This window comes from Charadrius vociferus, unplaced genomic scaffold (genome assembly GCF_000708025.1).
Source record: "Charadrius vociferus isolate BGI_N301 unplaced genomic scaffold, ASM70802v2 scaffold92, whole genome shotgun sequence".
NCBI lineage: Eukaryota > Metazoa > Chordata > Aves > Charadriiformes > Charadriidae > Charadrius > Charadrius vociferus.
The window spans coordinates 3,455,636-3,476,839 of NW_009647874.1; the positions used below are offsets into that span (position 1 = coordinate 3,455,636).

At 44.9% G+C, this 21,204-nt stretch overlaps 1 protein-coding gene across 1 annotated transcript in view; it reads right to left on the minus strand.

Annotated features, from left to right (window-relative positions):
- Nucleotides 1–21,204, minus strand: part of MAP4K4 (mitogen-activated protein kinase kinase kinase kinase 4) — a 166,427-nt gene that overhangs the window by 87,321 nt on the left and 57,902 nt on the right. The window contains exon 2 of the mRNA XM_009883080.1: nucleotides 871–927. Coding sequence (XP_009881382.1) covers nucleotides 871–885 — 15 coding nt within the window. The 5' untranslated portion in view covers nucleotides 886–927. The remainder of the gene's footprint in view (nucleotides 1–870; nucleotides 928–21,204) is intronic.

Here is a 21,204-nt window from a genome sequence, read left to right on the forward strand (position 1 = left end):
TATAAGATTGAGGAGTTCAGAAAAATAAGACGTCTGGTTTGAAGAGGCACAACCTCTCTTCAGAAGTGCAATATCAGTCAAGGTTCTCATTCGATTTTAAAACTGAAGCTGTTGTGTTAATTTGCGGATGCAATTCTATAAAACACAAATAGAATCAACAGGGAAAAACCCATGCTTTTCCTGATCTGTTTTGAAGACTTAATTTAAACTGATTGCTTTTTGAACAGCATAAACTGCAAGACATCTTAAGATTCAAATATGGGCACATATTTTTTATTTCTTTGCCTGGGTTAATTTCCCGTCTTTCCCATCTAAAGCTCCACAGTAAATCCCCCTGGGTCAGTTACAACTACTACTTTACACTGCTGAATTCTGCCAGCAATCTGCTCATCGTTCCTGCAGATGTTTCTGCTTTCAGGCTTCTGGGAACTTTATTGGACCCATTTCCTCTGAATAAATGTATACCCTTTTTAGGCTGCACATGTACCAGGGGAACTACTGTCCTCTACGTCGAGCAGCCTCCTCACCTTCTTTTTTGGTAAAAGCAAGATGCTACATTTAAGAGAAAAAAGTGAGAAGTGGGGAATCTGGCTTTTTTCCCTCCGCTAAGAAATTTCTGAAAAGGGAGTGCTACGCGTGCTCATACATCCTGGGACCAGCCAAAGCAATTTGTGAAGGCCAGAGGCCCCTGCACACAAGTGCACAGAGAACTTGTAATGGGCAGATGTGCTCGAGAGGTCAGGCCCTGCAAACAGAAAGCCAACGTTCGCGTGCAAAGACCATGTCCTTCAACATAAATACGAGGTACGCCATCTCTCATTATTAAATTTTACCCATATTGCTAATAAAGCAGAATGTTCCTCTACTCACCTCGGTAACATCCATGACTTTGATGGCTGCCAGCTGACCCGTTTTGACATGCCGACCCTGAAGAAGAGAGAAAACCGTCAGCACCAGCATCTCACACATTCCTTTACCATACACAGAGCAAAACATTTGGATGAGAGCTCCAGACACTGGGTTTTACCCAGCTGTGCTGGACCCTTCTCTTCTGATACCTAGTATGAAAACCAACAAATACTCCAGGTGCCTAAAAAAAAAAAGAGTTTATTCTTAAAATATTCTTACACAAATCTTACAACCCATTTCTTTTTCTCCACATTAAAATGATGATTATCAAGATTAAGCACAGACAGATTACATTCACAGCTTCCCTTCTGTTTACTTTAGCAAAGTTCATAATCAGTAATGATAGTTTATTAACATGCCAGAAGAGTTAAACTCCATGTATTGCATATTTTATTTCTATGCACCAGTGCCTGGCACCTGGGTGATATTTTACTAGGTTAATGCAAGCGTGCTTAGGGGGTTGCAAAAGGACATTTCTCTTTGTTTTGGTCTTCACTAGCAAAAAAAATAAGCGAGGTTTCTTCAAGTGCTGCACCAGACCTGCCACAGCTCTCTTTGCCTGTCTCAAGACAGCTAGACAAGAACAAGACATCGCCTCCCTTCAGCTACACCACCATAAGGGTACGGTTTCTCAGTACAGCTGGAGCTGAATGAATAGATGGCAGCTCCTGCGGCGGGGAGCTCCTACCCTTCCTTCCCCTGCCTCCCTCCAGCCTCCTGTCACACATTTCTCCCAGGAGCACTGTGCTCGTTCTGGCACTCATCAGATCATATGATAAGCTGATTGAGATCACGAAAATGGCAGAAAGTTAACAGAGACAAAAGCAAACTGTGGGGTGGGGTGGGGGACTGCAGATCAGGAAATTAAACGGGTTTGCTCCGCAGCCAGAGCCGAGCCGGAGCTGGCAGGAGGCGGATCGCAGGGCCAGGAGGCAGTCGGCACCACCAGCCCCTCCAGCCACGGTGGGCTGTAACTCGCCTCAGCTGACTTCTGACAAAAACTTTTTTTCTCCAGTATGTTTTTACAGGAGGTGGGGCCATAGCAATTAGCTGTTCTGGTGTTTTGTTTTTTTTTTCCTAAACAGGCACTTAGAAATGTTTCTAGCATTAGTGTTTCCCAGCTCTCCACTCAACACCCAGCAGTTTGCCCCAAGACCTCCAGTCAAACAGCCTGGTCCCAACGACCCTTCCCAAACATCATCCCCAAAGGCCCTTCATGGAACCAGCCAAGCTCTCCAGCAAGAAGTATGCCCACTACACTTCTGAATCCTCTTCTTCACCCATAATTAATGATAAAAACCACAATAAAACATTTCACTAAAGTCACCGATTCCTCACCAATTCTTAAGTTTCCCACACAGAAACCTATATGTAGCATCCACTATAGCTGATGGGCATCAATAGGTATTTTTTTTCCTGGACTAAATCCTTAACCTCTTTACATATTCCTTCAAGACCAGCACCCCAAGCCACTGGTCTCTTTGGAGAAACCTTGACCCCTTCACACCTTGCGATGCCCTCCATGGAGGTAATGGCCAGGTACTGCTGGTGCATTACAAAGGACTCTGATGAAATGCTGCAGAATTCACAGCCTCCACTTTCTTTTACAACTTGTATTGTGCTGCACTCTCCCCTTATTAACCAATCCACATGCTTCCTATAAATAAATTACTGTACTTAGGCTTCTGCCGGCTCTGTAAACTCTCTTTATTACGTGCATTTCTTTTTATAGCTTGGTCTCAAGCTGGTTTGGATTTTGAAAGAAAGTTAGGACTGTAACATATGTGCAGTGGCCAAGACTGACCTCACCTTGACCTTACTACTTCTTGAACCACAGCCTTTCAGCAAGCCCTGGAGAGATGCAACTCCCATTTCCCACCCTGGACCTCTGCCTAATGACAAAAGCCTGTGGTCTTCTCCTCGAGACTTACCATCCCACCAAGGGAGGAGGGGAAAATGTTTTACACCGAGGTGGAAAAATGTCTCCTCTCACTTCTGCCCCTATTCGCCATGGCTATGTGGAAGGAACTAAAAGGCCCAAGGATGTGGGGAAGCACTATTCGAGGTTCAAAAAGAATACGTTAGAGATAAGAGAGAAACAAGGACATCTCAGATGAAAAAAAAAACTCACAATACTAAGGAAGACTGAGAAAGAAGAAACCTTTTACAAAACAGCGAAATATGGTTCACAATTCACACTGCAGCAAAGTGGGGACGCTAAAACGGTGGGAGAACATACTGCAAGCAGAAAAAACGGTACACAGAAGAGCAAAGTAGCAAGACATCCATAGGAGGCCACATATTTTATGGAAAGTTTGCTCTATTTGTCTTTCTAAATCTACGTACTACTCTCTGGAAAGAGCAAGCCCACCAGAAGCCTGAAATTTCCCAGGGCTCGGTTTCACAGCTTTTCTCATGACAGTGTTCCTCCCTGTGAGACTGGCCCACTCGGGATGACTAACGTGCACCAGCCCAACCATCCTCCCCTTGCAGCTTTACAGGATCCTGCTGGTGCCTCCACTAGTCCCTGTCAAAACCTGAGCCATGACAGCTACAGCAGAGTGCAGCGATTGCCTGTGGGTCGCTCTGCTGTTTCTGCAGCAGGGATGGGAAAAGCTTCTCCATAACCCTCCTAAGGGACTGGAAAGCAAGGGAACTGAAGACTGTGGGAAGTGTGGGCTGCTCAGTATCCCAGGCCAAATTTAAACCCTGGTCATTTCAGAATATTGTTTAAAATTACTCCAAATACCCTTTTCATAATGTATGGAGCGTTCATATTCTGAGCACCTACAACATATGAGGGGGGCTGCATGACACTGATTTATACTAGAGAAGTAAAAGGACATTTTAAAGCCACATTCTTTTCATTAAAAACATTTTTAGAGGGAGGGAAAAAGCAAACATCACAAACACAATATATAAGCAGGAGCAGAGTTTTTGTTTGTTTGTTTATCTGCTTAACAGCTCTGCTCAAGAACAGACTTGTCAAACTATTAGCATGCTGGTATAATTTTGCTTGCAACATGAAATGGCTAAGCATTCTCGTTTCGGAAACTGATCTTCAAATTTTCATAACCAGCTTTTGCTTTGGAAAAAAAATGACTGCATCAAAAATAAGAATAATAATAAAATCACAAAGTCGTTGACTGTGACAAAAGAACTGCAGAACTCCTAGATGGGAGAAACCCTCTGAACTCAACCTCCCAGGATTAAAATTTATTCAAATCCAACTCCCAGGGCACTTCATAAATGTGGTAACCATTAAGGCCCCATCCAAACACCATCCCAGCAACACCACCAGGTAACACTCCAGCAGGACAGCATTTTTCTTGCAGAAAAAGGCCACTTTTTTAGTGTTGTCTGAAGTCACGGCCCCTCGGGGCATCCCGGGTTCCCCCATCCCCAGGGCGCGCAGAGGTTCTTGCAGCTTTGTTTCTCCCAGCAAATTGCCAGCAATTACCACCCGAGTATCTGAAAAACGCATCGAGATTGCAAAACGCGACCCACGCTAACTCAAAACAGCAGTTTCTTAAAATATTGCTAGATACCAAATATCAGGGGCTGGGGATCGCAGGATCACTGTCCTCTGGCCAGAAAGTTAAGTACAGATATGAAATACGCAATAAAGATGACAGTAACCTAGATGCATCTCGTTAAGCATAAGATGACAGTCTCCAGAGCCCAAGGACGGAGGAGGCCATAGAGGTTGCACTGTGTAGCAGCAACAGGTAGTGGAGGCTACATCATCCCAGCAACAAGAGTTTGCTCCATACCAGGTACTGAGGCGGGGGACAGGACAAAACAACGGCACTGTCGGCTGAGTCTGGGTCCCACCCCCACGGGAAAGAGCCCACCAACACTTTCCCTTTATTTAGACTACGTTAAGATTTTGTTGACCAAAATGTCAAAACTGCTTGTTGCATTGTCCCCACCTTTTCTTTCCTTCTTTTCATGAATCTATTCACATTAAAGCACTTGTTTATCCTCCCAAGGAAACAACGTAAGAATATTTTTAAGACCACTACTGCACCATTCTATTTTTAAGCGGCCTGTTGGGATGGGCAAGTCAGTGGAGTTGAGCCTGCTGACCCCAAGTCTTGCCCTGTTTCTTCTCATGCAGATGACAGAAAGTTCATTTACAGATGGAGAGTTTTAAAATACAGCTCTTCTCATCAACACTGTAGCATTTAACTGCATCTTAAACTGAATCCACTACTTAAGCATATTCCCAGTCATGTCTGATAGCAATATGCTGTTTATTTCTCATCTCAGTGGGCTTTCTGCATATTGAAAAGCAGAGAGGACAAGGGGAATCCTTGGTAGACTGCCAAGATCTGCAGAACATCATAACTTTCAAGCCTACCCACACTCTCCAAGTCAGTTAATACACCTACTTCTTGCCTCTTTCTTCCTCTGCCCACATTATTACTGTAAAAATTTTGTTTGGGAAAGATTCAAAGGCAAGTGGTGTTATGTGCTGGTTTTCATGGTGCTTTTTTTACCCTTAAGATGCCTTAATGTTATCAAAGAACTATGCAAATTAAATGCAAAAGAAATCCTATCAGCTCATTTACCTTCCCCTCACCCCCTAATTATCCAAGATATGTATTCCACAGTAATGTAATTCTCGTAGTAACACAGTTTCCAGCCTGTGTATTAACATGCCTTTTGGGGGACTGTTCCTGGAAGCCTGCTCCCCAGCTAAATGGTATGGAAGTAGAACATGGGGCAACATCACCCATTAACGAAGGAAGGCAGCACGCATGATTCATGATTTACAAGCTCAGATTGTCCTGTGCACTGTACACCATTCATTAAGTCTTTGGAAAACTTCTCCAGCCTTCCTGTGCTGCCAGTTGTGGAAAGAGCAACTAAGTCGGAAAAAAAAAAAAAGTACTAATTCGCATGTCAGTTGCTACAACATACAGAGAAGCAGCAGGCTAGATTTAAACACGCTATCAAGTAAAAACTCATCACGGTACCACCTCAGTAGTGCTGTACAACGTCCCCATGCCAAAATTAACTTTTCAATTTGCTTCTCATTTAGTTGACTCTAAAATCCTACCAGCCTGAGGCAAAAGGCCATGGAGCAATATTCTGCTATTAGGTTGCACACACCAGTGCAATAAATGATACCCTTATTATTCAAATCCATTTTTACCATCAACTCTTTTTGTCACTCAACAACACAGAAAAAGTTGCAGACCAAACAACTTTGCATTGTGAATACCCAGACTCTACAAGACATTTCTTCCCACTCCCCGGAAAGACTAGGCTACCCTATGAAAAGCAACGGGAGTAATGCTTGTGGAGGAAACAGAATATGCATTTTTGACAGGCATAAAACAGAATGGCACAAAGGGAAAGCAACCTCTCCAGTTAAAAACAAATAATAAAATATGAAATGTTATTAAGCAAAACATTAGTTGGGAGTGTTGATCTGCTTGAGGGTAGGATGGCTCTACAGAGGCATCTGGACAGGCTGGATCGATGGGCCAAGGCCAATGGTATGAGGTTCAACAGGGGCCAAGCGCCGGGTCCTGCACTGGGGTCACAACAATCCCATGCAGCGCTACAGGCTTGGGGAAGAGTGGCTGCAAAGCTGTCTGGTGGAGAAGGACCTGGGGGTATTGGTGGACACCCGGCTGAATATGAGCTGGCAGTGTGCCCAGGTGGCCAAGAAGGCCAACAGCATCCTGGCTTGTATCAGAACTAGTGTGACCAGCAGGACTAGGGAAGTGATCATCATCCTGTACTTGGCATAGGTGAGGTCCCACCTTGAATACTGTGTTCAGTTTTGGGCCCCTCGCTACAGAAAAGACATTGAGGTGCTGGAGCATGTCCAGAGAAGGGCAGCAAAGCTGGTGAGGGGTCTAGAGAGCAAGTCTTATGAGGAGCTGCTGAGGGAACTGGGGTTGATTAGTCTGGAGAAAAGGAAGCTGAGGAGAGGCCTCTACAATTACCTGAAACGAGGTTGTAGCGAGGTGGGGGTCGGTCTCTTCTCCCAAGTAATAAGCGATAAGACAAGAGGAAATGGCCTCAAATTGAGCCAGGGTACATTTAGGATGGATATTAGGAAAAAATTCTTCACCGAAAGGGTTGTCAAGCATTGGAACAGGCTGCCCAGGGAAGTGGTTGAGTCACCAACCCCGGAGGTATTTAAAAAACGTGTAGATGTAGTGCTTAGGGACACGGTTCAGTGGGACTTGGCAGTGTTAGGTTTATGGTTGGACTCGGCAATCTTACAGGTCTTTTCCAACCTAAATGATTCTATGATTCTAAAAAGTCTACCTAGCTGCATTTGAAGCCAAAACAATGCTGTTCCTACTGATACAGTGTTCAGTAATCTAAATAATCATAGGCTCTAGCGATGAATTCGTAAAAAAGGGATGTTTATCTGGCATGGAAGCTCCTTCTAGAATAAAAATCAGCAAACAAGCTCAGTACAAAAGCCTGGCAAATCATCGCACGAGAAGAAAAAAAAACAACTTCAATGTTCTTTCTTCGTGTTAGATAATTTCTAAACCCAAACCAACCAGAAGCTATTAAAGACTCCTTCCTACTGTTTAAGTCAAAGACAGGACAGGGTTCTGTGTTTTCCCTCTAACTCTTTGACACCAAATGCCTGGAAAGCAAAACAGGAAACAAAATACACTCTATCCTGCTTTAGATATCCACAAGCTCACTAGCTGTCTATTGAAGAAATAATAATGACAATTTACTCATGCATAGTACTGCATTCAGTGAAGTATGAAAGATGCACAATTATTATCAGTCCTGTACTTCCAGGGATAGATTGAAAAGATGCTATCTGCGAGTAAGGAAAAGAGAGTCCTATGCACTGATTTTTCACTTCGATTGTTAGTTTTGTGGTAGCTTTCCCACTCTGAAAGATGCTGGATATACATTACCAGAGGCATTTCCCTCTCGCAAACAGCTCATTGCCTAAATAGGAAAAAGGAAAGAAAAGAAAGAAAAAAAAAAAAAAAGACAGTGGGAAAACCGTGGCAGAAAGCCACAATCTGACTTTCCCAGGATCGCAACAGGTCAATGGCAGAGCTCAGAGTTACGAGACATCTCTGCCAACTCCCAGCACCCTGCCCAGCAGTCCACCTCACCCCACCGATCAGCAGGAGATAACAATCCCGAGTAGGACCTTTGACAGATTTGCCTAAGTGAGGTCTGACGATTATAACCATTTCAGTTCACAGCCACTGAGACATGTGACTGGGCAACAGATGAAAAAAAGCTGCCAAAAGAAAGGGATGTTGCAGGGGCGGTGGGGGGGGTGTAAAAGGTCTAGCAGCAGTGCAGTTTAAGACTAAGGCTGGCCTTTCGCTACCCAGTCATGACAATCCCAGTCCATTCAGCCAACTGGGATCCCCCAAGGCTACACATTCCCTGGCCCAAATGGCACAAAACATTCCCATATCAAGTGGATCTTACAGGTTTCCCGCTTCCTTCTCCTTCCCAAACAATGATCAAGAAAGGTCAACGAACTACGGTCCACTGGCAACACCAGCAGCAAGGCTGCAATGTGCTTTTCCACAAGACCTTAACTTCAGGCCACCAAGAAGTTTTTGAAAGATATGCCTTGCTGAGCACTGCCCCTCCGCCAGACATCCCAGCCATCAGCTGGCTGCTGGATCAAGCTTTGCTGCTCTGTAGGTGATCACCCAGAGCTTCCTGCCCCAGATTTGGTGCTTCTACAGGGACACTTGAGCTAACCGGCTTCAGTCCCCATCCTGGAAAATATCCTCTTCAAGAGCAATCCTCAAAGACATCATCCCATACTTCCAGCCACCACCAGGCTATGCCCAGATTTAGTGACTTTCACCAAACACGCCATCACCCATTTTCTGGAGTCCCCACCCTCAGTTTCTCCAAAAAGAGAAAAGCTGCCTCTAACCTCATTACTTGTACTTTTTTCTGGTTTTAAACATACCTAGGTAATTTAGTTGGGACACTACTGAAAGACACACAAAAAAACCCTCAACCTAAAACAAAACAATAAAAACAGAGTAGAGGCACACCTCCCACATGGACAGTTGGCTCAGAGCACATTTGGCTTCCCCTGGAAACATGAGCTACAATCTGCTGTGTCCGGCTCTCATTTAAATCAGTTCTTCCCCCTACCTTAACAGCTTTACCAATCCAGCCCTCTTAACACTGATCTGTCTCTTCGGACCCCCTCCAATGATGTCTTTTTTTGCAGACCAATCTCTTTCTGGCAACTATAATTAAAAACAAGCCAGATGGAGAACATCAAGAGAAGAATTTAGACCAAAATGGTAAAACATGTACTTGTAGATACAAAATGACACAGGCTACAGATACAGTTGACTTCTCATTTTACACCTCAGCAGCCACTTTCATGACCAAACACCCTCTGTTGGATGTCAGCCACCGACTGAAGTAGAGACAGGCCTGTTTTGGTGCTGTGACCATAGCAAGTCCCTGTGGCAGGGCTGGCGTTAATCAGGTTGAAGGGGACCACCACAGGTTGCCAGAGTGAGCCCTGTGCTCGCCAGGTGCCACCCCACCATCACAACCACCCAGTGCCACTTCAGAGAGATGTGGTGCACCATGCACTGCTTCTACTTCAGACCAAGCATGGTCCAAACTGACCCATCAGAGTCCCCACGCGGGTGGATGGGGACTTCGAAACAACACAGGTGCCTACTTAGCTGAGAGAGACAGCAGATAAAGGGCAGTCTTCCCCCATCGCTTCTCCAGAGTGACACCGAAAGAAGCCTGGATGAAAAGAGCCCGGGGCTGCTTCTCTTTGTTTGTTTACTTTTTAAATGAATTCGTATCGACATTTAACTCATCACCCCTGGATGTGCAAATCCGAGCTTTCCGACCGAACGGAACAATTTGCGCCTTGTGACCAAGGCCCTCTGCAAACCCAGGCAAGCCTGGGCCCATTTCACTCTCCTCACTGCTGAGAAGCTGCTGAGAAACCACCTCGGTGCTGGGCACACACCTTCTGAGACAGGAGGCGAGATGCCCCCAACACATTTAAGTATTTAAGCATTAGGTACGTCGAAATGTCACAAAAGACACACTTTTCCTCGGGAAAAAAAAAAAAGTCAGAACCACAGTTAGTCCCTACCCCGCCATGCCCCAGCACTGATGTAAGCAGCCTGCACCCTCCTGGGGGACACCATCAGAGGTCATACGCCACCACGGGAGAAGGAAAACCGAGCCCACGCACACCCCACTAGCCTTGTTGCATTCAGTCTGCTGCTGAAAAAAGCGGCAAGAGCTGTGGAGCTGCATGCGGCTCCGCAACCAACACCAACCAAGAAACGGGTGACAGCCACCCAAGGCAGCAAGGGAGACGGTGTCCCTCACCAGGTGGCATCTGTCAGACAGGGACAGCATGCAGTTGGCTACCCCGCTTCGGGGGACTGGCTGCCCGAGGCACCGTCCCACAACACCCACCAGCCTCCCTAATGGAGAGCACTGGGAGGGCTATTAAACAGAAATCAACTTCTTTAATTTCAGGTAATCCAAAGAGATGGGGGAATTATTTTGGAAGGTACAAAACCTCACTGCAAATGCACAAGAAAAAGCGGAAGGGGAAGGGGAAAGGGAGAATGGTTGGCTCTACTGCTTTTATGTCCCTTTTTAATATGTTTTTGAGTTTGCTGTTGTTGATTCAGCCCACCAGACAAGGAGGAGCCCAACACATACACCGCCACATTCAGCTGTCCCCACCGAGAGTCCCACCTTTTGTCTACCTGCACCACAAGATGCTAACAAACACACGGCGTGGGGAGGATCTGAAGCTATCACTGGGCAACTTAATAATCATGAGGGGCAAGGGGAAGGAGACCTATTTTCATTTATACTATCCCAGTGGAACAACACAGCCGAGTAGAGCAGGGACGTCAGGCCATGTAATGAGTTTGAGTTCAATATAGTTAAAATGAGAGATTTCACATCCACGACCTCTAAAAAACTCCAGAACATTAGCAGTAAGGGAAAAAATTTAATGAACTCTTAAATATACATTTTTATATATACATTAAAAGAATAAAATTTAATTCCAATCCAACTGTCAATACTCCTCCAGTGCTACAACACACAACAAAGAAGGGCTGGAACAGTGTGTTTTAGGGCTTTTCACTTTTCCTACTGAGGGCAGATACTGATTGGCATCTCTTTATTTAGCCATTACAAACATCATTAGTGCCACTTCCAGTTAGTCACATCTCCTAGCCACTATGGGCTAGGGAGCCATAATTTACCAGGCAGCAACAAGCAACAGCTCAAACTAAAATGCATTTTCTAGGGCACCAGACACGCTGAGGGAGTACAAGAGGAGGTATTCTTAAAAAGTACCCCACCAGCCAGCGCAGCAGCCACATGAACAGGGACCGTGTTCTAAACTGTGACCCTGTACATAAGAGCATATTAAGAAATATTTTCCTAACTTGTTTGCAAGATGCAAAACACACATTTAGCCTAAAGTTATATGTATTTTAACTAAACGAGGACTCACACCAGAAGACTCTCTGCAGCATTTTTATCTTCTGATACCTTGCCAAGTACATCTGTGCTTCTAAAGCAAAAAAAAAAAAAAAATCCACCTTGTCCTTGAGAAACTGGCATGTGGCCAGCGAACGATCTGTAAACAGCTTTGTGTCCACACGAACTATTTTCAAATACTCAGGCAGTATTTTCAGACCTCAAACTATTTCTGCTTTGTCAGCACGGGAGCCTGACTCAGAAATCCAAGCCTGTACTAACAACCCTTTCTGTACCAGACTTGCCAGCAACAAAACCCCAACCTCAGAGGTCGCTGGGCCCTTTATTTATTTATTTAGCAAAAGAAGGACCAAAATGAACACAGTTTCCTCTCCCCTGCTACCCAGGTAATATTTAAGTTGCATTCCCAAAGCCTGTGGCCACTGTGTTTATTATTTGAAAGGGCCACATGACAGAAAAGCCATTATGCAATGTACTGGGCTCGCAGGTTAATCCACGGAAAAGAACGGCATTCATTAAGGAAATGGAGCCTGCGCATTCTCCGATTATTACTTTTTACCGAGTACTCAAGAACACACCAAGTGCCTCACAAAAACTAGTCTAAACATGTTCACCACTCTTAAATAACACACTATGGGCCTTCGCAGACCAAGCTGTGGCAAACAAAAAGAGCAAGAAATTCCTCGGGAGGACTGGTAAAACAAGCCCACGGTGCTGCTGCCATTGCAGCCGGTCCCCACCCGCCCTGCCGTGCGCTCAGGGTACAAATATAATGCAGATTAAGCCAAAGTTATTTCGGTGTGAAAGGATTTGCGAGATTTTAGTCCCCAACACACACGCCTTCTGTAACTGTAGATAGGATAAACACTGCAGAGTTTTTTTCTTAGTGTTTCTAATAACAATTGCACTTGGAGGGAAAAAAAACCCACAACTCTCTTCTCGTGACACTACACAGAAGTATTATTCGGCTCACAATCCAACACCAGCTATTCCTGCAGACCACAAGTCACTACTCTGGAGCACAACTCTTCATTAGATGTAATATAAAAACTGTCAGTCGGAAAGGCCAAGCTTTTGGTTGCAGATCATTCAGCAAACTGGCACAAACAGGACAACTTAGTATCCCCCCGGACTGCAAAAGAGGAGCGAGGACCAAAATTCACCTGCCAAGGGCGACTAACACATTTTGCAATCGCTTATAGCCAGGCAGCTTATCCCAGCATCACCATCCATCCGACCTCTCTAACGGTGCACCGCTTCCCAGGCGGCGAAGGGGAAGGAAGGAAGGAAGGGGTGGCGGGTGCCTCAACCCCAAACAGTCCTCCAGCGCAGGCAGCAAGGCCGGCCAGCCCCACAAGCAACCCAGCAGCCACGCTCCCGTCAGGGGGAGATGCAGCGAGGATGCGGCGTGAGCCTGGACAGGGTCCTGTCTTGCTGAAGGGACAAGAAAGGAAGGAAGCAATGGGCCAGCCCTCCTGATGACTACAGCAGAGTGACCATCTCCTGGCTCACCAGCTCATCCCCCCTAAATACAGCTATAGAAATGAGAGCCTGTAAACAGTTCGGACTGAAGTCTTAGCTCCTGGCAAGCCGAAAAAACTGCTCCAGCAATAGTTCAGCCCCAACTCAGGAGCGCCTTACACGCCCAAAGTTTCCATCCTCAGCTGGGCGTTTTCCGAAGTTGTGAAAGATCCTACATATCTGCCCATACTCTGGTGTGTGTCTCCAAGAGCAGACGCAGCTGACTGCAAGGGATGCACCCAGCCACATCTGGTTCGCAGCACAGCTGGAACCAGCACACCACCTCCTGCCACATGGGTCTTTGCAAAACAACCGGTCACCTCGACCACTGCGGCACAGAGACAGACCCAGGCGGGGACAACCCAGAAACCTCCGGTAAGAGGGAGCAGATTCTGGTTAGGGATTCACAGGTGAAAACACTGCTTAATCCTACTAAGAATTTAACCTCAAGAATCTGTAATCCTGCAAACACAAATATACATAATGCTGAATCTGTAGCCAAATTTAATCTCTTCCCATTCCTTTCTATCACTTCCAGCCTTACTAAAAGGAGAGGAGAGGAGGACTGGAAACAAACAAATTTTTTGAAAAAAGTAGGCGGCTTCTGCTTGTTTTCAGGTATTTGATCAGTCACACTTTCCTAGGATGTATGCAAACTTACCTACAGAGGAAAGTCTGAGCAAGGCTGCCTCAAAAGCTACCTAATATTTACACAAATCACCACTTGAATCTGGAAAACAGTCGTGTTAAACACAATCAGGTACTCTGACCAAACGCTACAGCCATGACCTAAATACATTATGTGGTATGGTGGTGCAGAACAGCAGATCCTAGAATTAAGCAATCTTCCAATTAAGTGTCATGCACTGAAAACAAAATTAAATCAGCCGTGATGCTGCCCTAATACTTCTACTCCCTTCTCCCCACATCAGGGAAAGAAAACAAAATCCTTTCCACCAGCCTAAATGCTGTATCACCAGCAGGACTGGATTTCCTGGGGAGGGGTCTACATACACCAGCTGTGCCTGTCCCAAATTACAGCACTCTGAGGAGAGCTAAAACAAAGTAATTATTTTTTAAATTGTAATAAAACTGTATTACTGAAAGTTCCAATGCTTTTAAAGTTTGCCTTTTAAATTTACAGCCACTTGTCTAATTACTGAAAGAGCATTACAGTTTATTATAATCATGTGTCTGCACTGAAAACATCAATATAGCATGCTGGAATTGATTGCTCAATTATACAATGCACAGCTATTGCAACTGCTGTCAAAGTAGAATTCATAACAAGTCCAAGGGCTTGTCTTTCAAAACACAAGCGAGAGTAATACTTAACACTTAAAACAATTTCAGTGAACCAATGGGTCAGCAGGAGAAACACATACAAGGTAAGATTTAGCGCAACATGCTGTCAATTATGGGCCGTGTCTGAAGGCACTGCCTGCGCAGATGCATACTTATGCCAAGTGGGGGGCAGCCCCATCAAACGCACGGCTGAATTAAATGCCGACTATGGCACAATGTCTAAACCTAAGCACCAACCACCGCTTTACCACCCACATCACCTACTCTGGGTGACAGGACCTTTACAAAAGTCAGAAGCCCATCCCACCCACCAGCCCAGCAGGTGACGGTGCTTCACCACTCAGGGAAACTACCCAAATCCAGAAACTACAGAGCATCAAGGGAAGGAGAGTCAGGGGCAGCCACCAAGGCCCAGCCCTGGCTGACCCCTGTCAGCCCCAGCTCCATCAAAGTTCTGCCGAGATACTACTCCACTATCACTAGAGATGGAAAACACACGCACGCACACACCCCAAAACACATTTTCCATCAGCACTCACCTCTGCCTGAGTCTGTCTATGGCAGGGAGGCAGCTTCCCACAACCAGCTCTTTCCAAAAGAAAGCTGGTGGCTTCCTCATCCTCCCTGCTGCAGCTACAAACAGCCTGACGGAGAGCAATCGGGTCCCCACAGACACACGTGTTTGTCCAAAGGTCTTACTCTACCTAGATCAGGGCCTGGGAGGATGTTTTAGACAAAAACAAGTAAAAAGAACAGAGGTCTTGTGCTGTAGCTGAATGAGGAGTAAGAGCAGCACATCTCAAACAGAGATGCCTGGAAAGAAAATAAACAAACAAAACCAGGCTCAGAGCCTCTAGTGAATTTCCATCTGAAACATCAAGAAAACCCCAAAAGCTTAGTTTGATATTACGCTGGGATGGAGTTCAAATAAACACAAGAATTCAAAGCTGAAAGCATGAAAGATGTCCAGTACTGGAGAAAGAAGGGAAGGAGCTCGTACCTTCCACTGGTGAAAAGCTACAGGGGCTTCCTTTCCTGATTTTTGCCACAAACCCGAAGTGCAACCAAGAAAGAAGCAATGCTAACAAGATCAGAGGCAAAATCATCCAAGATCCAAAAAATTAAAACTGAGGAGCTGTAACATTCAAGTTTCTGCAGGGAGCACAGAGCAAGGGCTCCTCAATACACAACCAAATGGCTGGGGCACAGAAAACAAGCAAATGCAAGTTACTGGCAAATGCCAGCACTCCGTTTTAGCAAAATTAGCATGTGATTAATTTTATTTTAATTGATTTTGATGACTCTGCTTTTTATTTTCATTTTTTACTAATGCTTCAGTAGCCTACAAGCCATCTTCTGTACACATTTAAAAACAGATAATGCACAGCTTCAATTTAGTCTGCTCATTAGTTTAAGAATTTCAGGAGACGCTATTCCAAAGCAAAAGGAAAAAAAAAAGAAGAAAACCAACATTTCTCCATTATGTGAACAAGCCTGTAGCTAAGAGAGATTTAATCTGCTTAATTATACTGTTTGCCACTTGCATTTATAGTTAGCACTGAAATCAGTGGGTGAAATTCAACAAGAAGCAGCAAGCGAGAAAAAGCGAACAGTCTGGTTGACTGCTACATGAAAATCTTCAAGATCCATCCTTAGCTTCAGTAAAAGCAATGGAAAATGATCAGGAAAACCTGCTGGTGTGAATTGAAAGCAGATCACTCCAGCTTCCCAGTCTTCATTTTCATGTTCATTGCAGGCAGAAGTTCATTTGGTTTACTTTTATGACTCCCATGAATGCGTCACACATTCAACGATAAGTACACACTTACTAATGACAAGTTTTAGCTCTGCCTCGAGATAGAAATCATTCAAAGCATAGGCGAGTCTCTGCCAATATGTTCCAAGCAAACAAACTAGAAGATACATGATATGCTTAAATCAAGTCTGATTTCTTCAAGGAAATTCACTTAAAAAGGAGGCCTTCGGGCTACGTTTCTCCAGGCTGCCCTGTGGAAGAGACCTGAGAGACAGCAGGTCAGAAACATGACAGAGAGGACAGATGAGCCCCAGCGAGTAACCAGGATGGAGGTCTGCAAGTCCAGCTTGGTGTGGCCACCCTGAGGAATCATGCCATGCTACGCCTCTGGCAGAGCCATGGGAGACAGAACTGCAAACAAACAAGAAAGAGTATTTTTACTGGTGGATGGGTCAATGGCAAGGCAGCTGAAGATACGGCATGTAGGTGCAAGCACAGCCTTATCTTTCATCTCGTCCTCCACATCAGATCTTCAGCACTCCCAGCCATGACGACTCCATTCATCTCAGAAAACAAGATCTCAAGTGAGAATACCTAACAAATTCAAGTATTGCTGGGATTTCATTTCCCCCAGCTAGAATCACCTTGTGAATGATGAGCAAAGCCTTTCTTTCTTTCTTCAATCAAGATTACCTGATACTGGATCGCATGTGACACTCACACAGGCTACTGCCCAGGCAAGAGCGATGAGCAATCAAAAATCGACTGGGGAGGGCTGGGAAACCAACAGAGCTTCCCTCCTAACATCTCTTTAAACATGCAAGGTCAGACAAAGAAATCTATCTCATGGATATACTATGACATAAAGAAGTGACGCTCACTCCAGAAAGCTGGAAGCTGTAGAAAAAGAGAGCGGGAGGAAGAAGAACAAAAAGAGACTGCTCCCAGTACCGTTATAGCCCTCACACAGGACGCCTGCCTGGCCACTACTTGGAAGCCAACACGTGACGGCAGGCCATTAGAGAAGACAAGCCCAGGAAACAACTGTGCACATAGGAGATTACAAGGATGAGGGAATTCCAGCATGTAGCAATCCCAGCTACCACCTTAACCTGCCCATATGCTCTTCACACAGGACAGTCTCTCTTCAGAGCACCAAATTTCATTCCCAATGGAAAAAAAGAGTTGCCTCAAGAGTGTCAGTGACCTATTGCCAATACAAGATTAAGATAATTTGGTTCCTCAAAGCTAGACTTAAAGAAGGCTTATCCATTTTATGATGCCTTTAATGAGAGTTAACAATGCTTCTTTCCACCGCAGCTAGACACAGGCACTTTCAGGACTGGACTCTACTTGTCCTTTCCACTGCTTCGGCTGTGACTAAAAGGTCAACATTCAAATACAGGTACCTCAAATTCAGTGGGGTAAAAAACAATGGCCTGATGTTCAAAGACAGGGAAAAAAACAAATTTCTATATTGTTTGTCTACTGCAATATCCGAAACACAGGCGGTGCTTCCCAAATCTACAAACCCAAGATAGTTAGGGCCCATGAAATGAAAAGGTACAATAACAAATAATTTAAAACTTAAGAAAGATCTAATAAATGTTTTTGCAAAACTCTTTAGCAGACCATAAGCTCTCAGGCAAACTACTTCTGAAACTAGCAGCTATGCCAGAGGACCTCTGCACACATAAATTACTTGTGGAGAAACTTCTATATGCATTTAGATGTTAGCATTGCTACCATTTTTCCTTCAATTCATGCATGCAGCGACAGGCTGACCTAAACAGCATCTGTATTTCTACCCTTATGACCACTTCCCTAAATCTTCTCAGTTTGCAAATGTTTCTTTCTACTCTTTTCAAGCCACATCCCGCAAAGTCTGCTACTACAGAAATTAAGAATAGCTTTCTTGTACCACCTTCCACTTCCTCAGAGGACGCAGCCTTAGCATCCAGTAGATAAAGAGCATGCACTTGCATCTTGTCTTTGCTCTGAAAGATAAAACATGCCACCCATATCTTTTTTCTGTTAAACCCGGTAGGTAGTTCTAACCCTCTGCTTACAAGAGAACACAGAAGCATCAGAAAGGTCCTCCCATGGACAATGGGTTTGGGGTTGGGAGACAATGAGGAGGTGGGAACATTGCCAGGATCCAAGAGAGCTGACTCCCAGGAGAAACTCCAGACATTGATCCTCCATCCCCAAATCTAGTTTTCCAGCTTTGCCACAAAAACTACCTGAAGCTTCAAAACCATTCAGGGCAGAAAAGTTTACAAGAAGACTGATATCTTGAGGCACACTGAAGGAAAAACATGAACACACACAAATGTTTGTCACCATGAGATACTGCGAGGTGGGAGAAAGCATGTCAAGAAGAGAGGTCTGGAAGGAGATGACACATTTCCACTCCAGCCATAGATTTCCTGTGCAATTTTGAACATGTAAGCCAATTTCCTCTGTTTTTTTTTTTTTTTTTAATCTATAAAAATACTAACTAACTTTATAGTTGTGTTGGCAGGCATAATTCATTAATGTTTATTTAAAAAGTGCTTTGATGTTTCTGGGTAAGAGCTGCTACAGATAGATCACATATTAAGGAACAGCTAAATATTACCAGGACTGATGCCTTACACAAGCACTTGCAGTTCCTCTGTGCTGAGCGGCCATTTGAGACCAGGAAACAGCAGCCGACGCTTCCAGCAGAAGCGTCAGGCACATTCGGTGCCTTGCCAGATCCGGAGGAGAACGGCCGACACCACAGAAGCAAAGCAACAAAATCATGGGTGCTGAGGGAAAACCGAGGAAACGGAATCAGACTTCCCCTTCCTCCGGCGAGCGGCCGAGCCTGGACCGCCGACATCCTGCGGTTCAATTCGTGCGGTCTAAATATGGGTGATTGATGCCTTGTGGGACATCCCAGGGCAGGCAGAAAACAGCACAAGAGCTATTAGTGCTCTGTGTCCTTCTGGAGCAGACACTGGGGGCTAGGAAGGATGTTCCAGCATACCTCTCCTTGGTGAGGGAGGAGCAGGTGGGACAAGGGTGGAGGGAAGGAGAGCAGGACATGGGTTCTATCCCACCGCCCACGAGGTGCAGTGCCACCACCAGCCATGCCCTGGTCCAGCAGCTTGAAGGCCGTGTCCCAGCTGTGTGCACCCAGGTTCTGAAGGCGGTTGGGTTGCAGAGGCCACTGGAAACAGGAGGAATTGTTTTGGGTCTGAGGAAGTGCCTCCACATGGCTGGAACAAAGCACACACGAGTGGCTGAACAGCAGGCACAGCTTCCCAGCCTTCATAAAAAAGCGTGCCGCTAACAACGCTGCAATTTCGGAGGTGGAATGAAGGGAAAAAAAAAAAAAAAAGAGGAGTGACTATTCAATAAGGCTACTGTTTACTGTTTCTTCATGTGAGATGAGATCCTCCCCCTTTTTTAATTTTGCATTCTTACTCCAATTTAAAAAAAAAATAAAAATCTCCTATTCCTGAATAGTTGGTGTGATTTGTTCAACGAATATACGCATTAAATCTTTCAGCTTCCGAATATTAAATGCTTTCTATGTTAAATCTGGAAAGGCAGAAAGGGGTTACGGGAAGGATTATCGTTAATTCTTTCACTGCTCGTCAGTACAGCAAAAGGGACTGAGCAGGTTAAGACAGTCTCTAGAATAAGTAGCTATTTTATTAAAGAAAGATCTGTTGAATAAACATTAACAGCATTATTTGGACATCTTCAAGAGACTGTAAATCCGAGATTTGCTGATGTAGAGGAAATGCAGATCTTTATCTATAAGCCTGAAAGCAAAGCAAAATGAAATAAATTTCTGAATTCCCTCTCTGCAGAGACATTTTGTCCTTCAGGACAAAACTCCCCTGCTTCAGCGCTGTCACTTCTGCACCTTGCCTGTCCCAGAGCTGGAACTGCTGGTGTACTTTCAAACCTAAGGTGTTCTTGTTTCCAAATTTAAGTCACTAAATCCTCTGAAGGCTCTGTTTCAGGGGTGGTGAGAAAAGGCTGCCTTTAATGCAGGCCAACTCCTCCCACACTTCTCAACTGATGGCTCACTCTATGCCAAATTATTCTAAAATTCTGCAAATCCAAGGAAGAAGGTTCCAGAAACGAGGAGCAGCCTGGGGCCGCGCAGCACTCTCCGCCTGCAGGGACCCTCTCCTGCGCCCCAAAACCCACCTGGCATTCTCCACAGGATTAAACCCTCCTCTTAAACAACAATTTTTGCAGGGCAGGGTGAGATGCTGAGGAACTGCTTCGAAACAAAAGATCCTCAGATCCCTGGGTCATGATTTATTTGACGTTGTGATGGAGGACCACCAAGCACTTTGGTGTGGCAGACCACTCCCACTCCCGTGACACTTTAGTAGGCAGACATCCTCATCCTCCTTCCCGCTCAGCTGCCAGAGTTGCAGCTATTTAAAGAAACTGCACGACACAGGAGGACTTGTCACCCTCCTCCCCACCTCCTCTAGGAGCGGCAGACATTCAGCACATCACTAATTAGGTCCTAAACTCACCCTCCGCCTAGTGCTTTGTGCACCTCTGATTCATTAGAATATCACTGAGGTACAACTGGAGATAATCATGCCGTTAGCAGAGTTAGCAGCGCAGTTTACAAGATTACATATAATGAATATCGGTAAGAAGGGAAGTGCATCACGAATTTAACAGAACACTAAAAAAAAAAAAAGAGCAACAGTCCAATTATCTTCTCCCTACGCCAAGTTTCAAATAAAGCCCTCTGCGAGGCCAACACTATAGCACAGTAGGGAGCAGCACAGTGGGCTAAAATTGTGTTATTCTTCTCTTTGTTGGGAAAGGAGGACTAACAACTTGGACTGGAAGGCATTTAACTATCTATTTGATTAGTCATTCAATAGAATGACATAGGTCACCAAAGCACCATCCCGTGCAAATGCATACCTGACCTCATGTCACACGAAAATGCAATTCCTCCCCACACTCCTCCTCCCGTCTCTTTCCAAAGCTGGGTTTGATACCAACAACCTGTTTTTTCCCATTTCTCTTCAACTATTAGTTTTGCTGCATTTTAAAAGACGACCACACTTACAGCAAGACATTGTGGAGACTGCGGAAGCTACATGTGCAGTATTTATAAATAACTACTTTATACCCCCCAGGTTATCTCTTTGATATGATTAAAAAAAAAAAACGGAGTGTTTTTTTTTTGTTGAGCAGAA